Source organism: Rhincodon typus, chromosome 1 (assembly GCF_021869965.1).
Source record: "Rhincodon typus isolate 14 chromosome 1, sRhiTyp1.1, whole genome shotgun sequence".
NCBI lineage: Eukaryota > Metazoa > Chordata > Chondrichthyes > Orectolobiformes > Rhincodontidae > Rhincodon > Rhincodon typus.
Window position 1 is genome coordinate 20,858,154 of NC_063332.1, and position 23,055 is coordinate 20,881,208.

Below are 23,055 nucleotides of genomic sequence, written 5' to 3' on the forward strand. Positions count from 1 at the left end.
CTGCTGTGTTCATCCAGCTCTACACCTTGTATATCTCAGATAAAAGCAATATTTCGAATTAGAAATATAATTAAAGGGGAAAAATAAAAGCTACAGGAAAATTTGTTTCAAACCAGTTACTGCAAGTAAACATGCAGGAGCAGCTGGCAGTGAATAAGACCTTTATGTTGACCTTTATAACAAGAGAAATCATGTTGAAGATCAGGGATGTCTTGCTGTAATTATGTGGGGCACTGGTGAGACTGTGTGCAGTTTTGGTCTCCTGATCTGAGGAGGATGTTCTGGCTATGGAAGGAGCGCAATAAAAATTTAACAGACTGATTTGCAGGAGGGTGGGACAGATTCAATCAGCTAGGACTATATTCACTAGAGGTTAAAATATGCCAGGGTTTAGAGGGGGGGGGGCGGTGGTGGAGAAGAAATCTCATTAGAAAGCTACGAAGTTCTAATAAGATCAGGCAGGGTAGATGCAGGAAAGATTTCTCAATGAGCGGGGAGTCCAGATTCAGGGGTCACAGATGCAGGATAAGGAGTAGGCCTCTCAGGACTGAGATAAGGAAGAATTTCTTCACCCAGAGTCATGAGCCTGTGGAATTCTCCGCCACAGGAAACTGCTGAGGTCAAAACATTGAAGACTTTCAAGAGAGGATTAAGAGATCAAAGTGACAAAGCAGGACAGGGTACTGAATTGGATGATCAATCATGATAACACTGAATAGCAGAGCAGGCTCAAAAAGGGCTGAATGGCCTACTCCTGCTCCTTTTTTTATGTTAAACTTATTTTCTGAAATGCAATTTAACAATGGTTTAAAATATCAACCTGCAGATAATCTAATGCAAACCTTTTCAAAACAAAACATCTATCACTCCATTCAAGTTTCCATTTATCATTAGCAGGCCTTCATTTTGTCATCTCTCACATCCCTTTCTTCTTATCATAGGAAAGAAAACGGATTACAAACAATAGCATGCTTTACAAATTCCTGCAGTAAATAAATTGAGTTTTCATTTGAAAATAAAGCTGGAAAAAGATTTGGGTGAGGTCTAAAACTATTGATATTAGTGGCACACATGAAAATATCTTCACGTAATCTGTTGTCATCTGTGGGTACTATTATATCGTCTTGATAAAAGATTCAAAGTATTTAGACTGTTAAGCCAAGTGAACAATAAACATTCATGCAAACATACTATATGATTAAAAAGTACAAAGGAGACAGTTCTCTCAACTTTACATCAATAGCTCACCTTTTTATTCCATTCCTTTTAAAATAATTATATCACATTAGAACAAAGCTCAGCCATTCAGCACATCTGTGTTTTCTTTTCTCAAGTACTTATCTAGCTTCTTTCAAATAACAGGACAGTCAGATTTGCCAAATTTGTACCTGTACACCCGAGATGAGCATGTTGGAATGGGAGCAGACACAATGTAAACATCGACACAATTTAGGCTGAATAGCTTGTTTCTTTCCTGGATGTTTTATGTTATTGTATTTTACCAAGTATTAAATACTACATGAATGACCAGCATAATGCAAGAACATAATGCAAAATCGGCACTACATCAAACTATTTTCAAGGGAAACAAAGTCTCAATATGAAAACATTATGCCAAGACACCATACCCATGGGTACTGAACGCACAAATCTGTGAACTGGTCAGGCATGAAATCAGAGTATTCAACGACATGGGAACACGAGGCATGACAAACATATGAACCCCATCATTGGAGCAAGCATCTTCACTCATGTGATGAGATAGCAAGAACTGCAGATGCTGGAGTCAGAGATAACACAGTGTGGAGCTAGAGGAACACAGCAGGCCAGGCAGCATCAGAGCAGGAAAGTTGACATTTCTGAAGAAGGGTCCCGACCTGAAAAGTCAACTCTCCTGCTCCTCTGATGCTGCCTGGCCTGCTGTGCTCCGCCAGCTCCACACTGTGTTATCTCTTCATTCACATGATGTTGTTCACCCCCTGAGTGAATGGAACAACAACTGACCTATTCAGTGTAATGGAAGATTACATCCATGTGACATTACTTTTTTAAATTTCCCATTGTTTGAGGTCTTTGCAACAGAATGAGCACAATCATTGCTAGTATGATGAGCGCTTTTTGCAGTTTATTTGGTATCCTGGAACAGACAGCATCTGACAGTGGATCACAGTTCACTGGTAAACTCATTCAAGACAGGAATACAAAGTGTCACCCCACTATCCATGCTCAAAAGGTCTAGCAGAATGTAACGTATGTACTATCAATTCAATGATTACTAGATGTTGAGCAACAAACTCAGACTTTCACATTCAACACCAATATGAGAGAGATTACCATCAAGCACAATTTACGTCCAGAACAAGCACGAACAACCGTGCCTGACAACATATCAAATTTATCATTCTGAGACACAGAGTACTCTTCTTCAAAGTCAGAGAAGAGATACCAGATAAGCAAACATGTAGAGAACTACCAAAACTGTGCACTAGGCAGAGTACAAGAATGAGAAATACAGAAACTTGGATACCAACAAAGGTTTCTAAAATATGCAGCCAGCTCAGACCATTGTATGGCACACCAATCATGCATGAAGAGACAGTGTGGAAGAACACTCCAACAATGACGACTGTGCAGTAATGCTGAGTGACCAAAACAAAGTTGACAAACAAGTTTAACAGAGAACAACACATTCTCTCCAGATGGGTATATCAGCACAAGCTCAGGACGAGTTGTCAAACCTCCAGAACATTACATCAAACTGTTCAAGGTTCATCTTGTAAACTCTGTTTTAACTGTTTGGCACAATTATGTAATTGACGACATGTGCTTATGTGCAACAATATTTATGTTTGGAATAATTTTTTTATGTTTGGAAAAAGTGGGCTGTCGTGTTATATCTCAGTCAGTATACTTTTAAGAGAAATGCTCAGGAAACCATCACCACACCAGAGCTTGGTATAATAGCATAATGGTATTAAAATCATGTACTTTATCTTATCTGGGATCACTTGAACTATGACACACTACTGAAAGCATGCTGCTTAATTCTGTTTTGTCGTACTCTAAGACCTCTATACTATTCCAAAAATTGTGCCTGAGGAATGCAATGTTTGGACTTAATATCTATCCATAATAAACATTGTTGGATTCTTCAATACGTTATCCCTGTCTAGTTTATGTCACAAGGTTGTATCAGGTTAAGTACAACAAAACCCACATCAGGGGGAAAACAATGAAGCAGGAAGGGTAATGAATCGGATGATCAATGAGGGGGAGGCTCAGACAGGTGGTGGCGAGAGGGAAGGAGACAGCAAGCAGGAGATAAGTAAAGATTTAGTACATGGAGTTGGTAAGCAATTAAAAAGCTGGTAAGCAATTAAACACAGTAATGACTGTAAACTTGGAATAATGTGCAGTTACTAATTTGCTCATTATTTAGCAGTGTTTTACATACCAAGATAACTTTATTGAAGAAATTAATTCCAATGAATCTATAATTTTGAAAAAAATTCTACATGTGGTCTAACTTAAATTTTCCAATATCCCAATTGGCTGCAATTATTTTTCCAGTGAATACCAGAGCACCAGGACACAATTTCACAATCTGGAAAAAAAAAACAGAATTTGCATTCTCACCATAATTGATTGTGCTGTCATCACATTATCGAGTTAATGCGTAATCAGTATAACGTACTGAAACTGTGTTCAAGATTGTAAGGTGAAAAGGATCTATTTATGGTAGTTACCATTGGTACTGAATAAGAAAACATTGATTAGACCCCATATGTGTAAGTCTTTGACTCTTTCCTAAAACCTTTAGTCTCAGATCTTTAAAACTTAAAGATAAGTGTCTGCACTAGAGACCTTTGTCCTTCAAAGTTTAAGACATCCACTTTTCAATGCATATCAGCAAAGAATACATGCAATTCAGCACTAATTAAGAGATAGTAAGTAGATAGACCATGCAATAGTGTTGGGATCATAGGTGTCTTAATCATCAGATTTCTAATCTTCTGCATGAAACATCCATAGTTTTATTTCATGTTCATTACTGTCTTGAAGTGTGTCAGTTTCCTTGGCTTGTCTTGTCTTTAAAAATGAATGCTTCAAAATGAACAGGTATACATTACACGTTTTTAATTGACTCCTTTTACAATAGCAGGTTTTTAACTTCAAAATCATGAGCTGTCCCCAAATCTACATAAAGAAAAAATATTTTGAATAAAAGTGTAAATTCATTTAGTTTTTGTTTCCTAATAAAATATATCAAATTGGTAGGTCTCTTTCTTTGTTCTCTGGTAGATGTCAATTTTTAGTAGATGAACATATTGAAACAGAATAAACAAGAATTACAGTGCTACTGTTAAAAAGCATCCAGAATAAAGAAGGCAACTTTAATTAGACTCATCAGTAAATGTAGTGCGTATATATTGTGGATCAGCTCAAAAAAAACCCAACATAAAACTAAATTTAAACCACAAAAAAGCACAAACATTAACAAACATCACATTACATATTAAGTGTTAAGATATTTAAGAAGAGCCTGAAATAGATGTCAAGTACTTTTCAGACAATCAGGAAACATTGCGGTGTGAGATGACTGGCTTTATCTGACAAAATTATGCTTCTTTTTGTACGAAGCCCATCTGCACACAGGGCAGCAGTGTCGCCCTCCTGCCAACCAGACAACAATGCACTGCTGATGGAACACATGACCACAGGGTAGCCCCATTATTAAGCAGCCATTTCTGAAATTTTCCAGGCACACCACACATTCTGAACAATGTAGCATGTTATTAGGCCAAGTAGACCAATCTGGCTCATCATCATCAGTGATGCTTGTAATTCCATGTAGTCTTGGTGTGTTTTGAGGAATATTGCCAGAATTTCTCTCACTGGCATTCATTTCTTCATTAGTTGGCACCTTTCCTTCAGCAGGCATTAAGTTTGTACCTGGCTCTTCATTATCACTTATTCTTGATTTATTACACATAACATCACAGCTTTCGTTTTCAGAATCACTATCAGTCTCATGGCAACTTTCACTTATTTCATCTTCAGACTGCCCAGTTACACATTTAAATCGCCATGTTGGTAAGTTTTTTATGTAATCTGTTGGTATCAATGGATGCAGCCACAGATCTGGGAATGCAAGTCTCTCCAGCAACAAATCAGGATCTTCTTCCCAATCCAAAGTATGAGGGTAATGCTGAAATGAAGCAATTGGATGGAACAAGTAGCTTGTATACCAATCCCACAGACTTGACAGCCACTCGAGATTATTAACATTTATTTCATCATCATTATTATTACGTCTTCGTTTTTTCTCAAAGTAATCTATTAGCAAACCATGGCCCAGGTATGTGCTGAGAAATAGAGCCGGATGGGATGAGTAGAAAGTCCAGTCAGCTCTCACCCAAGAAGCCAAAGTGGTTGTGTTGGCATATCTCAAAAATTTTAAACTATATTCATAAAAACTTTCCAAATATGGTAACTGAAGAAATCCAATTATAGGTAGCCAGGACATTATTAATAAGGAGTTATAAGTTCCTAGTGTGCTTATAAGAACTACAAATCGCTTTATAGTAGCACCTTGTGTAATAAATAAGTCCATCCAAGCCATTAAGTTAACCAAAACTAAACTTAAGACAAACAGATCATTTACTTCAGGCTGCAATGATCGAAGGAATACATCCATTGCATGATGTGATATAAACTCCCCTGTTGTGTTACCATATTTATAAATTCCTTCAGGGGTTTTCACTACATATGCTGGGAATTGATGCACACCAATTTCTTTCACGCGACTGTCACTGTTCCAGTTCTGGACATCAACAAAAATGAATTCTACACGACCTGTAAATTTTACACTGAGAACAGAGTAGAATGCAGGCGGCTGGTCCAGGTTTGCAAACAAGTACATCTTTACAAGATACCGGTCACTTTTATTCCATTCTTCCATTAGCTGGTCAGAGCTTCGGATAGTTTTGATCCGAGATGCCACGTGAGCATTTATCCATTTAAAAATTTGCTCAACTTCAATCTTACGACCACTGTATTCTTTAAGCATTACTTTCCCTTTTGAGGTGTTAGTCTGCGGAATGGACATTATCAGTGTGGATTTCAACCATCCTCTTTTGCTGCAGTATCTACAAAAAAAATGTAGATAGAACAAGTGAATTGATTTAATGAATATTTGTAAATCGCATACTGAGAAATAGCAAATGCTACCTGTTAAATTAGTTATAAAAACAGCTCAAGTTCAGAAATAATAAATGATTATCTATGTAGCAGCTTGAATAGTGAAAAATCAGGTGACATCGATTTAGAAAAGTTATGAAAAGCATGATTAAGAAGATTGGATGTGGGGAGGTATTTAGACAGGAGAGAGATAGATGAAAAGCTTCGGACTGGGGATAAGTCAGCCAATGTAAAACTGGTCAGTGTAGTCGGGGTAATAGGTGAAGACAGGATGCATACATGCTGAATAAGCAGCAACTTATGGATGGTGGAAATTGGTATGTCAGCAATGGAGTCATTGAAGGGTGGGACAAGGTTTACTCAATGTTAGGGGTGAGATTGAGGCAATGAGTAGCTCATTGGTCCAATTACAATGTGGGATTTGAAGTTCTGCTCGGGGGTCAGACAGGGAGCAAGTTTTGCTGCAACTGGTTCAGCACGAGAAAATGGAACAGCAAGGTATGGATTCAGTGGCAAGGTGTAAATGTAGGAATGAATTGAAAACAGCAGCTTGGCTTTCCAATCGTTCATTTCCTGTGAATGAACATCCACCATGGGCAGTCTAACAACAAAGGTGAATGCCAGACCGAAGTACTGGAGAGCTAGACTGAAAAGCTACTAGTAGAAGTTGATTGCTTATTTTAAATAAATCTTTGGGGTAAGGTAATCTTGGACAAGCTGCCATTTAATACCCATTATCATTTGTCCATGGAAAGATGGTAATCAAGGAAATTTTTAGGAAATTATGGAGGAAATTATAGCAGCTCAAGAAAAACAAAAATCCTCCATGACCATCCTTGCATGCACAAACGACAATGAGCAATAACTGAGCGAGATGACCTCCTTACCCGGAGGATTTACTTCAAACAACCAATTAGCTTCAACTGTGGTGCACTGTCTGTCCCTCTGTAATACCATTAGGTAGGGATTTACAGAAATTTCACTAAGCAACAATGAAGGATTGAAATAGTCAAGCCAACACAAAAAACTTAGATGCATACCTTGAAAGAACAAGGGATCAGGGAGATATTTGCAGAGTCTGCAAAGGTGAAGGTTGATGACAAAGAGAAAATATTGCTGTAGATGTGCTGGCTATATTCAGCTGAGCAGCAGAAACCCACAAGGGTTGCCTCAGGGTCCATGAATGTGCAGGCTAGGTGGATGAGCCATAGTAAATGAGGGTTTACAGGGGGTCTGGGTGGGATGCTCTTCGGAGCATCAGTGCATACTTGATGGGCCGAATGGCCTCTTTCCACACTGTAAGGTTTCCATGATTCAGAGTTGGACAATAGAAGTGAAGCAATAACAAGAGTGTTGGGTTGTTCATATCAAACAGTGCAAAGGTTGAGAAGAAAAGGGTCGGTGGGGGAACGGGACGGGATCATATCATGGTCAGTCATAGAGGATATTATTTGTATACTTCTGAGCTCATTTATGGTTAAAGACAACGAAAGGCATTAAAATGACACACAGAGCCATAAATAGATGTGATCTTTTTGCTTTGGTTTCCCTGGGATTGAAACCAAGCCCCACAATTTAAAAATAAATCCTTAATTGTAAATTTAAAATACACATATCACAGCCACTTATCTATAGATCATGAAAAAGTGCTAGGCAAAGAACTGATAAAACTGAAGTCATAACATGAAAATAATCTTTTGGAAGGATCTGTTAAATCAATCAGCAATTGGCAGTTGCTACCTCGTAAATTACATATTAAAAAGGTTTCATCCTATAATTCTTTTATACAACACACTATGTCATCCACATCAGTGAGTAGGGAACATAAATATCCAAATTAAACTAACATACTATTTATTTTTTTCAGACTGGTAACAACTCCAAGGTTAAATCAACAATTTGAGAATCAGAAGATTTTAGTTGCTGCCTCAGCATTGCAGATGGGATAAGACACAAGTAACCCTATACTACTATTATTAGTGCAAGGGTCATTTCCACCATTTAAATCATAATTGAACTGGCCTCTCAGACTTAAGAGTCAGAGTCATACAGCACAGAACAGACCCTCCAGTCTAACCAGTCCAAAATGTAATACCTTGCATTTATCCAGATTGAACTCCATCTGCCATTTTCCAGCCCATTGACCCATTTCATCAAGATCCCTTTGTAATCTTAGAGAGCCTTCTTCACATTCTAGTATGCCAATTTTGGTGTTGTCCCCAAAGTTACTATGCCTTCTACATTCTCATCCAAATCATTTATATAAATGACGAACAAAAGAGGACCCAACCGATCCCTGAAGAACACCGCTAGTCACACGCCTCTAGTTGGCCTCCAGCATTACTCTGTCTCCTGCTGTTAAGCCAATTATGTATCCAATTGGCAAGCTCACCCTGAACCCCATGTAACCTAACTTTACAAATTAATCTACCAAGCAGAACCTTGTCAAAAATCTTTACTAAAATCCAAATAAACAATGTCTACTGCTCTGCTATCAATCTTTTTGGTAATTTCCTCAAAAAAACTCAATCAAGTTTCTGAGAACCAATTTTCCTCTCTCGATCTTTCACATGTCAACAAAGTGCTCTTAATATATACAGCCTGGTGAGCCCTTACCTTCCTCACAATAAAGGAATATAAGGGTCATTGTATAGTTACTGCAGTCATACTTAACAGTCATCAAATCTTTCACAATAAAGTAAAGGATCAAATTTAGCTGGAGGAAAATGGAATCCTTTGTCACAAATGGACACACTGTAACAATAATTAGTTTTGACAGACAGAATACAACCAGGCACTAGAGGGTTGCATGGTGAACTGTAAAACCTACCTGGGGTCATTGGAACAATTGAAAGCTCCTGTACGTATACCAAACTGGGACACTTTCTTCACCATCTTGTGCCATTGATCCTTGCACAATAAAGGATCTTTATCTTTAGCTACAACCTGTAAAATAACTTTACAAGTTATTATATAAAAAAAATTTGTTATTATTCAGAATTGTAACCTGATCTCCAAAAGCCATATGCCAATTCAGAAATCACATTGGACCTCATTACTCTGCAGAATGTAGATTTCTGACACAACATAACACTTTATACCTTGCTGTTTTCGGAAAGAAAGAGGATAATATAGTTGGAGCAAATGCTAAGAAAGAAACTTAATTGTCAAAGCCGATGAAAACAATGCTTTGTAGTATTCCTTACTGATGTTCGAATTAAATGCACTACTTGAGAATGTGATGGAGGTAGGATCAATTGAGGCTTTCAAAAGGGAATTGTATCATTAACTGAAAAAGGGAAAATGTGCAGGGATACACAGAAAAAAAAAGGGCTGTGCTGTAGCCATTCCATGAGTCTATTTTCTAGTACGCCTACTCCTTTAAAGCGAGTATTGTGAGAAAACATTAAAAAATTGTAAAGCCTTCTGTATTTTAGTTGTTTTTTTTCAATTCTCTCACAGCAGGCCAGTATTTATTGTCCATTCCTAATTGCACCTTCCTAAGCCATTTTAGAGAGCAATTAAGATTCAATTACATTGCTCTGGGAATCGAGTCAGATATAGGCCACATCAGGTAAGGATGGCAGCGTTCCTTTCCTAAAGGATATTCGTGAACCAATTGGGTTCTTAACGACAGTTGATAGTGGTTATGTGGTTACTATTCGGTGAGCTTTTTATCCCAGATTTTATTGAATTCAAATTTCACTACCTGCCATGGTGGGATTTGAACCCATGAACTCGGAACATTTTTCAGAGATTCTGGAGTACTGCAGTGTCACCGCCCCTCCAAATGTATATGATCAGCATTATATGATTTCTACATGACAGGTTGTTTTCCCTTGTGGGAGGGCCTAGGACCCGAGGGCATAATCTCAGAATAAGGGGTCAGCTACTTAAAACAGAGGTAAGGAGGAATTTCTGAAGAAGGGTCTAGGCCCGAAACGTCAGCGTTCCTGCTCCTCTGATGTTGCTTGGCCTGCTGTGTTCATCCAGCTCTACACCTTGTTATCTCTACAAGGAGGAATTTCCTCTGTCTAGGATAGTGAATCTGTGGAATTCTTTACAGCAGAGGGCTCTTGAGGCTGGGTCATTAATTATATGCAAGTGTGATGATGCTGTCACTTCAAAAGGTTATTTTCTCCTGGTTTGTTTGGAAGAGAGGTTGTAACGCAGAGGTGATGAATTGGCTACTGAAGACAACTTAAGTAAACAACTTGCAGGCCTTGGGCTTTTTTAAAAAAAGTTAGAACAATGGAAGCAGCCTGGGTGTGGCTAGCTCTCACAGACCAGGATTTCTAATTTTTTTTAAGCTTTAATCATCAGAAACTGTTTGGGTCTCAAAAGAGTTGGATGCTTCAGTGAATGTCTCCTGGCTGCTACACTTGCTGAATTTTCTGCTTTTAATCTCTCTCTTTCTTCTCCTTCTGTTTTTATTCTGCTTTTAATCATAATTCAAACTGTTTCATTTCCTTTTCACGTTCAAGCTGCTTCATCTGCAATTGAATTCTAGCCATTTCCAAAGATTCCGATGATATTTCCAGCAATTTTAAACGTTGAGCTACTGCTGCAATTACCTTCCCTTTTCTTGCAAACCCAGGCAAGCCCAATTCAAGCTTGTCTGCCAATTCCAACAGCTTTGCCTTGCTCACTTCTTGTAAACTCCCGAAATCACTTCTTCCACCCCCAGAAAACACAGTGGCCAAAAGAGCCATTACTACATAGGCACACCCTGTTTAAACCAACCAAATTCAACACTTGAAACAAAAGACACTAACACCTACCACTCATCCCAATTTTTATGGCCCAGTCCAGAGTAAACATTTTAAAAGGTGGTAGCTTAGACCCTACCTTTTTCTTACTATAGAGCTAGATGTGAAGCGCCCTGTTCCAGATGCGATGTGACTGGTCAAACTACTTGATGTTAAGCAAAACACAATTTAAACACTATAATTAAAATACAAACAAAAGGAAGAAGAATTTAGAATAATTTAACTATTGGAAAACTTCACCAATAATATACAGTACCTATTATTAATTAACTTTTGCAATATAGTAACACACCATAAACACACCCCTTGGCAAAAAGGCAAATTCAGACACAGATTCTTACATGCAATTCTCCAGTACAGGAGGAAAGAACATCAAAAGAAAATTCAGAGAAAGTGGAACAGCCAGAAGATATTCACTGAAGCTTTCAACTCTTTTGAGACCCCCAAACAGCTTCTGATGCCTAAAGCTAAAAAAACGAGAGCTGGCTACACCCAGGCTGCTTCTATTGTTCTAAATTTAAAAAACCCAAGTCCACACAAGATGTTTACTTAAGTTGTCTTCAGTAGCCAGTTCAACACCTCTGCCTTATAACCTCTTTCCAAAAAGAATACACAAAAAAACCCTTTAAAGGTGACAGCATCATCACACAAGGGTTATGGGAAAAGGCAAGAAATCAGAGTTGAGGGTTACCAGATCAACCATGATCTCACTGCAGAGCAACTCGATGGTTTGAATGGCCTACTTCTGCTCTTATGTTTTATTTCCTCTCAGGTACCCCAAATTTAGAACTTTTACTCCTGTTCTGTCTTTTCCACAATTATGCCAAATCTAACTGTATTACAGTCACTATCTCCAAAATAGTCTCCACTGCCACTTGGTCCACTTGCCCAGCTTCATTTCCTAAGACTAAATTTAGAACTGTCCCTCATCTGTTTAGGCTTATTTCTTCTGGCTCAAAAAATTCTTCTGTGCCCTCTGTGTCTTTCACACTCAATGTATCCTGGTTGATATAGGGTAGTTGACATCCTCAACAATTACTGGTCTACTTGCTTTTACACTCAGAAATTTACCTACATATTTGTTGCTCCATCTTTGTCCACTATTTAGGAGTCTATAGTACACTCCTAGCAGATTGGCAGCCCCTGCTTTATATCTGAACTCAACCCATATTGCCTCACTAGATCATTCATATTAGAATATCATCTTTCTTCCTGGCTGTAATTGAATCCTTAACTAATAATGCTACATCCTAAGCTTTTTTAAAAAAAAAAATCCCCTCTCTATCTTGCCTGAAACCTCCATATGTAGGGATGCTATGTTGTTACTTTGGCCCTTCTTTAAACCAATTTTCTGTTATTGCAATGATAGCATTTTGTCACGTGTCTCTCTGCTCCCACAGCTCTACTTGCTCTGCTCCTTGCATTTTCATATGTAATTTTTAATACTGGCAAATTCCTGTTCTGTATACTTTTTAACCTTTGCTTCTTTGATCTTTTCAGTGTTATATCTGTGCTAAAATAGCTTGACTGGGGCACAGCTAATTATAGAGCACAAATTTTCAGTATTATTGCTGAAATGTTATCAGAGCACATAGCCATTGTTGTTTCTTGATATCACGTGGAATAAACTGAATTGGCTAATAGCTGACATCTGTGATGCTGGGGACTGAGGATTAGACCAAAATGGATTTTCCACTCAGCACTTTGGCTGAAGATGCCTGCAAATGATTCAGCCACGTCTTCTGCACTGAAGTGCTGGGATCCCCAAAGAGTGATGAGCTTTCCCTCTCATTTCCAATTATGCAGGCTCTTTGATGTCACCATAGGTCGCTATTCATGTCATATTTATAGTCCATTTTTGGACCAAGGCTGTAAAGGAATTTGCAGCTGAGTGGCCCTGACTAAACGCAAATAGATAATTGAGGAGTAGGTTACTGTTATCTAAGTGCATCTTGATAACACTGACAATAAAACTGAATTGAAAATAGTGACTAGACTAGTCGAGGGTACTTAGCCAGTTTGACTTGGATACACCTAGGCAATTTTCCACATTTATGCTACTATCTTCAAATAATACTTAGCTTCTTTGGCTGCTTTATTTATTGAAAGAGTGATAACTATTGTTAAATTTAGTATGTAAAGTTTAGACAATAAAAATATCAAACAAAAACAGAAATTGCTAGAGAAACTCAGCAGGTCTGGCAGCATCTGTGGAACAAGCTAAAGAAAAGTCACTAGACTCTAAAGGTTAATTCTGCTTTCTCTCCATAGATGCTGCCAGACTTGCCAAATTTCTCGAGTAGTTTCTGTTTCTGTTTCAGATTTCTAGCATCCATGGTTCTTTGTTTTAGTTTGAAGAAAATAAAACAATGTACTTACTTGGACCAGCCATATGCCATCTTTAGTGTCTTCCACTTGCTCGTAGAAGTGCATCTCACCACTGAAGTTGGTGCTGGAGGTAGATTCCATTGCTTCCTCTTCCCGAAGTGCAGAATAAAGCTCACCCTCCATCAAATCACCTGTAGTGACAAATACACCAAAAGACTTTCAAAAACACCATAGGATACCAGAAGATATAAGACAGTAGAATAACAAATATCATGGAGGGAATTCAACAGAGGGATTGTCTTAAGAGGTGATCATTCAGTCAATCGTCCTTATGGCAGTTCTCTGATATTGCTACCTATTAATTCAAGTTTCCCACAAGTTTGCTTATCTGACATTTACTCACTTCCCTTCTAAAATAGATGGAGGAAACTGGTCCGTATTCTCTAGCATTCTGAACAATGAGAGCTGGGGACAGCGATGAATTTCTTCACTCAGAGGGAGGTGAACTTATGGAATCCTCTACCCCAGAGCTGTGGAAGCTCGACCATGGAGCAAACTCCAGACATACACTGATCAGTTTCTGAAAATTGATCAGCCATGAGCTACTTAAATGGTGGGGCAGACTAGAGGGCTGAACGGCCTGTTCCAGCTCCTAGGTCACGCTGAAAGGTTCCTAAGTAGATGCAAGTTTGCTTTTGATTAAATCAAGAGAAAAAACCTAGCTTCTATTATCTAACTACATCGAGAATCATAGAATCTTGCAGCACAGGTGACCATTTAGTCTGACCCTGTGGCAGTTCTCTGAAATTGCTACCTATTAATTCAAATTTCCTAAAAGTTTATTTATTTGATATATTTTAAAAAGGCAGTAAACAAATAATACAACATGTTTCAGTAGGGCATTTCATAACCTAATAACCATCTGGATCCTAAAAACCATCAACAAAATCTCTAAAACACTTCCTTGTTAATCTTTTTTAATCATCATTGACCTTGAAGGTTTTCAATACCTCCAGCAAATCTTGAGTGAAAATTTTCATAACCAAGGTTTACTTGCCTCTTTTACTTGTATTAAGATCTTCCTATTGAGGGTGCCAAAATTAGACAATAATGTAACTATTAGGGAAGGTATTAGTGGTAATGGTAATGACACTAGACTAATAATTCAAAATCCATGCTAATTTTCTAGAGACTTGGGTTCGAATCCCACCACGACAGACTCCAAGATCTAATTCAAAAAAGATCTAGAATAAAAAGTTAGACTAACAGCAATCATGTAACCACTGTTGATTGCTGTAAAAGTCTAGGCAGTTCACTAATGTCCTTTCACAGAAGGAAAACTAAGACACATCTAAACTGGCCTATGTCTCTTTTTAAGTCACCCATGAGAGTGGGCATTAATGGTTGGCCAGCATTTATTGCCCAACCTTAATTACCTTTGAGAAGGTGTTGATGAGGTGCCTTCTTGAACTGTTGTAGTCTATGTGCTGTCAGTTGACCCACAATTCCACCAGAGAGGAAATTCCAGGATTTCCAGGTTGTGTATTTGGAAGGTACTGTATAAAGATCTTTGAAAAATTTCTGCAGTGCATCTTGTAGATCCTGGCAGCAGTGTGTACTAACTATCGGTGCTGGAGAGAGTGGACATTTGTGGATGTGGTGCCAAGTGTCTTAGATGGAGCTGCACTCATCCAGGAAAGTGGGGAGTATTCTATCATATTCCTGACTTGTGCTTTGTAGATGCTGTACAGGTTTTAAGAAGTCAGGACCTGAGTTCCTTGCCACAGAATTCCTAACCTCGGAGCCATTCTTGTAGTCACTATATTTATTGGTAAATCTAGTTGATTTTCTGATCAATAGTGACCCCCAAAATATTGATAGTGGGAGATTCAGCGATGGTAGCGACATTGAGTGTCAAGGGTATGTGGTTAGATTGTCTCTAATCGGAGATAATAATTTCCTGGCATTTGTGTGGCACAAATATTATTTACTGCTTTTCAGCCCAAGCCCGGATACTGTCCAGGTCTTGTTGCATTTGAACATTGACTGCTTCAGAATCTGAGTCATCGCGAATGGTGCTGAACATTGCAATCATCAGTACACATCCTCACTTCTGACCTTATAAGATGGGTTCTAGAAATGCATACAATACTCTAGTTGTGGCCTAACCAATGTTTTATACAGTTCCAGCATAACCTTAAACTGCGCGTCTTGGTTAATTAATGCAAGTATACTACACGCCTTTTTAACAACTTTATCCACTGATCCTGATAATGTTCAGGGACTGGTGAACGTGCACACCAAGGTCCCTCTGATCATCAGTGCTTCCCAAGGTACTACTATTGATCATGGAGCTCTACCGTTCATCCTATATTCCTTTGCGTTGTCTGCCCTGCCCAAGTGCATCACCTTATATTTACTTGCCATTGATCAGTCCATTTGACCAGCCCATCTAAATTCTCTTGTAACCCAAGGCTAGCCCCCTCTTTATTTATCGCCCCATTGAGTTTTTGCATCTCTGTGAACTTAGTGATACCACATTCAAGTCTAAATTATTCATATCATTCACAAACTGTAAGGGTCCCAACACTGACTCCTGTGGGACCCGTCTGGATACAGATTTTCAGTTGGAAAAACATCCCTCAACTATGATTCTCTGATTCCTGCCACTCAGCCAGTTGTGGATTCAATTTGCCAAATTTCCTTGGATTTCCATGGGCTCTTACCATTGCTATCATTCTCCAATGGCAGAACTTATCAAAATCCTTGAAGTCCAAGTAGGCTAAATCAAAAGAATTGTCCTCATCTACACACCTCTGAATTCTTCAAAGGATTCAATCAAATTTGTCAGACATGAGACAAAAGAGAGGTTTGAACCTTAACAAAACTATGCTGGTTAGACTGACTGGCTTGTGGATTCCTAATTTATCCCTTGCTAACTTCTTAACTAATGGTACCACATTGGACGTCCTCCAGGACTCCGGCACTGCTCTTGTAGCCAGAGAAGAACATAGAACATTGAACTGTACAGCACAGTACAGGCCCTTCAGCCCACAATGTTGTGCCGACCTATTATCCTACTCTTAAGATCAAACTACTCTGCATACCCTACATTTTACTATCATCCATGTGCCTATGCAAGAGTCGCTTGAATGTCCCTAACGTATCTGACTCCACTACCACCGCTGGCAGTGCGTTCCACGCACCCACCATTCTCAATGTAAAGAACCTACCTCTGACATCTCCCCTATACCTTCCTCCAATCACATTAAAATTATGCCCCCTCGTGACAGTCATTTCTGCCCTGGGAAAAAGTCTCTAGCTATCCACTCTATCTATGCCTCTCATCGTTTTGTACACCTCAATCAAGTCACCTCTCATCCTTCTTCGTTCCAATAAGAAAAGCCCTAGCTCCCTCAACCTTTCCTCATAAGACCTGCTCTCCAGTCCAGGCAGCATCCTGGTAAATCTCCTCTGCACCCTCTCTAAAGCTTTCACATCCTTCCTATAATGAGGCGACCAGAACTGAACACAATATTCCAAGTGTGGTCTAACCAGGGTTTTATAGAGCTACAGCATAACCTTGAGGCTCTTAACCTCAATTCCCCTGCTTATGAAAGCCAACACACCATATGCCTTCTTAATAACCCTATCAACTTGGGTGGCAACTTTGAGGGATCTATGGACGTGGACCCCAAGATCCCTCTGTTCCTCCATACCGCCAAGAATCCTGCCATTAACCCTGTATTCTGCATTCAAATTCAACCTTCCAAAATGAATCACTTCACACTTTTCCGGGTTGAATTCCATCTGCCACTTCTTTGCCCAGCTCTGCATCCTGTCAATGTCCTGTTGCAACCCACAACAGCCCTCCACACTATCCACAACTCCACCAACCTTTGGTGTCATTGGCAAACTTACTAACCCACCCTTCCACTTCCTCATCCAAGTCATTTATAAAGATCACAAAGAGCAGAGGTCCCCGAACAGATCCCTGTGGAACACCACTGGTCACCGAGCTCCAAATTGATGAGCTGAAGGAACTGAAAGTTTTTGCAAATGACCCTTCTATTTCCTCCCTTGCAACACAAGTTCATGGCAATTTATCTACTTTTAAGCCTGCAGACTACTCAGAACCTCCGTTCAATGTTAAGTTTCTTACTTGTATCACAGACCCTTCTCCCTAATTTCTATGCCCATAGTGAACACTGACACAAATTATTCATTTAGAGTCCTACCTTGGCTCTATGCACTGCATGTTCCTTATTGGACTCCTTTCCTTGCTTTCCCTTGTTATCCTTTTACCCTAATGTACCTGTAAAAAAGCTAAGGATTTTCCTTTATTTTACCTGCCAGTAACTTTTCATGTCCCCACCTAGCTCTCCTCATCTCCTTTAAGTTCCCTCTGGCACATTCTATACTCCACACGGACCTCTATTGTTTTGAGCCCTCAGTATCTGTCATAAGCCTCCTTTTTAAAATCTTAACATAATGTTGAGCAGCCCTTGATACTCAGGGTTCACAGAATTTGACAGTGCCACTCCTTTTATTTATTGGAACACGTTACCTTGTCCTGCCCATATTTCCTTCTTGAATGAATCCATATTTCTGAGACAGATTTACCTGAATGTATCTGCTGCCACTGTGGATGCTACCCGACAGTTGTGAATTCCAGTATTTTTTGTTTTTAGTACAGATTTCAACATCTGCAGTAATTTGCTCCTGCTCAGAGTCAATCGCATTGTTTTGGTTCCCGAGTCAAATGTAAGGTAAGGTTGGCAGATTTCCTTCCCAATCAGTGGGCATATGTACAAGCTGAGTTTTTAATCACTATTAGTGATGCCAGCTGCAACGCAATCAACTACCCTTTAAGACAATTCTGTACGGGTAATAATTGCTGGCTATCCTATGAATATTAAAGAGAGACTCCAACTATTGTTCCTTGACAGTCAATTGCATTCCCATCACTAAATCCCCCCACTATCAATATTGTGATGGTTACCATTGACCAGAAATTGAACTGGACTAGCCACAGAAATATTATGACTACAAGAGGTCAGAGGAGAGGAATCCTGCAGCGAGTAACTCACTTCCTGATTCTCCAAAGTTTATCCACCACATTCAAGGCACAAGGCAGACGTCCGATGGAATACTCTCCATTTGCCCAGATAAGTCAGCTCCAACAACATTCATTAAGCTTGACACCATCCAGGACAAACACTTGGCTTGCACCTTGGCATCATATCCAAAGATATTTACTCCCTACGTCACCGATACTCAGTAGCAGAGGGGTGTGTCACCTATAAGATGCACTGCAGAAATTCACCAAGGCTCCTTACTGAGCACCTTCCGAACCTGTAACCCTCCAGAAAGACGAGGGCCTCAGATACTTGGAAAACTACAACAATGAAGTTCTCCTTCGAACCATTCACCATCTTGGTAGAAATATATCACCATCCCTTCAGTGTTGCTGGTTCACACTCCTGAAACTCCCTCCTTAACAGAACTGCAGATCTACCTAAACTAAATGGACCGCAGAGGTTCAAGAAGGCAGCTGACCACCACCCTCAAGAACATTCTGTGAACAGGCAGTTAATTCTGCCCCAGCCGGCGATGCCGCAAACTGTGAATGAGGAAAATTACAAATAACAATTTAAAAACTCTTATCAAGTAACAGCAGAGGAAATAAGATTGAAATAAGATTGCATTTCCCATTCATAAATTATAATGTATAATAATTTTTGTTATTGTTTTTCTTAAGAAGCCAAATGCAAGGCGGGATGTTTGATGAGTTTAAAATGATTGTTTTCAATGTTAAACTCAAAGTAGTTAAGTATGCACACACCGCCTGCTGCTAAAATTAAACTAAATTTGCTCCCTATAGTACACAACTTAAAGACAAACAAGGGACAGGTGCAATATTCGTACTGTTTTCTGACGAACAGGTATGTCAATAGTAGAAGGCCCAACTTTAGACGGCAAACTTGTACTTGATCATCTTGATTCAAACCTGGAATTCTAACAGCTCAAGTCTTATCTCATATTACATGTTTAAACAGTGGTAGATCTCTGGACCAAGAGGCCCGAGTCCCAAGTCCCACCTGCTCCACACGTGTGTAATAGCATCTCCAGAACAGATTGATTAGAAAAATCTACATTTTTACATGATCTAGTTTCCCTTGTTGGAGTTAAAGTAACTGGATATAATTTAAAAATGAGTCTGTGAAATTGTCTTCCTGAGATAGCAGTGGAGATAGTCACAACATTTTTAAGGCAGAAGTGAACAGACTCTTGACCAACAAGAGGACAAAGCATAAAATCGAAAGTGGATTTGAGGCAACAATCAGACCAGACATGATCTTATTAAATGGTAGAGCAGGCTAGATAACCAAAAGACTTACACCTGCTCCTAATTTGTAAGTTTGTTCAGGTAAATTTATGTTAGCAATAAAATATGATGGTAGGTGATGGTCTAGTAATATTATCACTGGACAATTAATTCGAAGACCCAGGTAACGTCCTGGAGGTACAGGCTCAAATCCCGCAATGGCAGATGGTGGAATTTGAATTCAATAAAAACCCAAAATGATGTTTACTGGTGAAACTGTGAAACCATTGCCAAGTGTCAGAAAAAGCCATCCAGTTCAATGTTCGTTCAGGAAGGAAACTGCTATCTGTACCTGGTCTGACCTACACGTGACTCTGGACACACAGCAGTGTGTTGTCTCTTAACTAGTCACTGGGCAGTTAGGGGTGAACACTAAAATGCTGGCCTGACTGCAATTTACATCCTGTTAATGATTTTAAAAAAAAAATTTTAAGTTCCAGGAAAAAATCTCCCTAGTTCAACACTGCAAAAAAACCTTTCAGCCACTGTTGGCAATTTTCCAAACTCTTAAAATTTCTCCATACCCCTTTCCTTTTGCCTTCCATTTTGTCTTCAAAGTGTTTGGTGACTTTTATAGCAACAGACATTAAATTAGCAAAGCATGGCTATCAGCTATCTTTACAGTAGGTTGTACACACATCCCAAAAGTATTTCATTATGTTCTCCCACACGTACAACAGAAGAACAAACAAATATCTGCGGACTACCATTTTCTGCCCATCCATCCCATCGTAATTAATTTTATACCAAAAGAAAAGTTGTTCCCATCAGTTGTTTGCACAAGGATGAGGAGGCATAGATTCAAGTGATGCAGCAGTGGGTACAGAATTTGCCATTTTGAGAGAAGTGGAAGTAGAGACAATCATTAATTACAAAACAGAGCTAGATGGGCACCAGAGAGAAACAAACCTACAGGGCTACAGGATACAGGTGAGGGAATGGGATTGACTACAGCATGCTACAGAAAACTGGATTGAATCATTGAGATGAAGATTTTCCCTGTGCCACGTGACTTGAAAACTCCATTCTACTGAAAGGTGTACAATTTCAAACTGATTACATCAATCCAAAAGTAAATAAAAAGTGACTTCAATATCTAAAATCTAAAGTTGACACATAAAATCTAACTTTAAAATAAAACTTGAAATAAAAGTTGAATTCTTAAACAGCTATCAAAATGGACAATTTTATCCCTGAACTACTCAAGCCCATTTCTCAACTGTTTTGAATCTGCTATCCCTTACCCTAAAATTACAACCTCTCATTCTAGATTGTCCCACAAGAGGTAACATCATCTCCATCTACTTTTCAATTATCTTAACAGCTTATATACCTCAATTAGATCTCTTCTTCTAAATTCTAGACAGCATAGGCCTAAACTGCTCAATCTCTCTTCATAAGAGAAAGAACCTTCTCTGCTCTGCCTCCAATGCAATCACTCGTTAATGTTTCAGGTCTGAGATAACAAGGTGTAGAGCTGGATGAACACAGCAGGCCAGGCAGCATCAGAGGAGCAGGAAAGCTGACGTTTCGGATCTGGATCCTTCTTCAGAAATTTCTGAAAATTCATTTCTGAATGAATTCACGAAGCAGGCCATTAATAAACACACTGAACTCGACCCCATATACATTCCACTATAGAGGAAACCGGAAGTGAGGCAATCCATCGCAATGGACCCCAGAGTTTAAAAACCAGGCGGGAAAACACACCGACGCTTCATCAGAGGCTGCACTGAGGATGTTACCCAGCACGGTAACGAAACGTCTGCGGAACAACAAGACAGCTCACCTCAACACCCACAACCCGAGCTACAGATCTACTCCAAAACCTTAGAGTTCCTACTATCTCTAAATGTTTTAGGTCTGAGACTTTTCATTCAGACCAACAATGAACGGTCATTGATCTGAAATTTCAGCACCATTTCTCCCAATGGATATTACCTGACTTGTTGAGTTCGTTCAGCATTTTCTGATTTTTAGCACCAGTGGTATTTTGCTTTCATATTTGTACTTTAAAACAAGCTATGATGAACAGAAGTAAATAAACACTTAAGGACCGGGATCAAAACATAAAAGATTTGCAACAACAACACAAAATAAAACGTAGCTGAAATAGCCAAATTATTCCTTCTTGAAGGATAAATGAATATTGTGTGGGGTCAGCAAGCTTTGGAGAGAGAAGTCCCCCATGACCACCATTACCCGAATATTTAGAATTAAAAAAATGTAGGATACACTCAGCAAGTCTGGCAGCATCTAAATGGAGGAAAGGGGGCAAACGTGAAAGAATTCACAGCGCCTTTGAAAACAGTCTGGCAACATCTTTGAAGAGAAAACAGAATTAACGTTTCAGGTCCAATGACCCTTCTTCAGAACTGATTATAGCTAGGAAAGGGTTGGCATGTACGCACAATGAGTTCTGAACAGGTACTGGACCCGAAACGTTAACTCTGCTTTCTCTCCACGAATGCGGTCAGATTTGTTATATTTTTGTTCCAGCAAATTGTTTTTATTTCTGATTTCTAGCACCCGCAGATTCTTTTTTTGAAAACAGTCTGATTCGTTACCTGATTTCTGCACCAGCTCCCGGACATCTTTCTTCTCGGGCAGGCCGGCGTAGCAAATTCCCCTGCACTCCAGAATGGTGCGGAGCTTCTTGAAGCTCAGAGCCACGGGATCCACCAGCTGCGTAGCGAACACCCCGGTCTCATACCACACGATGGCTTCGAAAAAGCGAGCCAGCACGAAGAGGACGAGGAAGTAGAGGAGCAGGAAGAAAAGCTTGAGCCACATCTTCGAAGCAGACTGATTACTGACGACGACGATGATGATGATGATGAATCTCAAACCGGGCCCTCCTGGAGCTGTTGCCCCGACACCAACAACATCTCAATCACCCCTTCGCCTTTCGGGGTCTTTTTTTTCTCCTTTTCTCTCTCTGGAATATATTCCCCGCCCCCCCTTGCCAAACCTCCTCAAGGACCTAATTTCTCACACACACAGATTTACGTCGGCAACTGCCTGTCTCCTTCCAATTACTGATCGGGTCAGTATTTGCCACTCTCCTGATTTCAGGCCCACTTCAGAACCATCTTCCCAGCCCGGCTCCGGACGGCCGCAAAATACGTGCGCTTGCGCACCGAAAGACTGACCTCACAGGATGACGCGAGGAATCTCATTTGCATACTGTTTAATAATTATGTTCGCTGTATTATGACGCGCCTCTAATTTGCATGTTGTTTATTAATTATGTATGCTGTTTATGACGCGATGTTTATTTGCATGACGCTTATCATACACCGATCCATCTTATATTTCATTGGAACGCAACGTTATTTGCATTTTTATTGTTCGTATTTAAGATACGTT

General features: G+C 39.5%; 1 protein-coding gene across 2 annotated transcripts in view; it reads right to left on the reverse strand.

The window, feature by feature from the left end:
- LOC109916978 (charged multivesicular body protein 3) overlaps positions 1 to 22,851 on the reverse strand; it is a 71,899-nt gene extending 49,048 nt beyond the window's left edge. The window contains exons 1-4 of one of the 2 annotated variants that reach the window (XM_020520978.2): positions 22,254 to 22,851; positions 13,350 to 13,489; positions 9,032 to 9,147; positions 4,015 to 6,149 (exon numbers count right to left, since the gene is read on the reverse strand). In XM_020520978.2, coding sequence (XP_020376567.1) covers positions 4,607 to 6,149; positions 9,032 to 9,147; positions 13,350 to 13,489; positions 22,254 to 22,479 — 2,025 coding nt within the window. In that variant the 5' untranslated portion in view covers positions 22,480 to 22,851 and the 3' untranslated portion in view covers positions 4,015 to 4,606. Of the gene's footprint in view, positions 1 to 4,014; positions 6,150 to 9,031; positions 9,148 to 13,349; positions 13,490 to 22,253 lie in introns of those variants that run through there. The other variant, XM_048616739.1, reaches the window with a different exon arrangement.
- Positions 22,852 to 23,055: the final 204 nt, after the last annotated feature.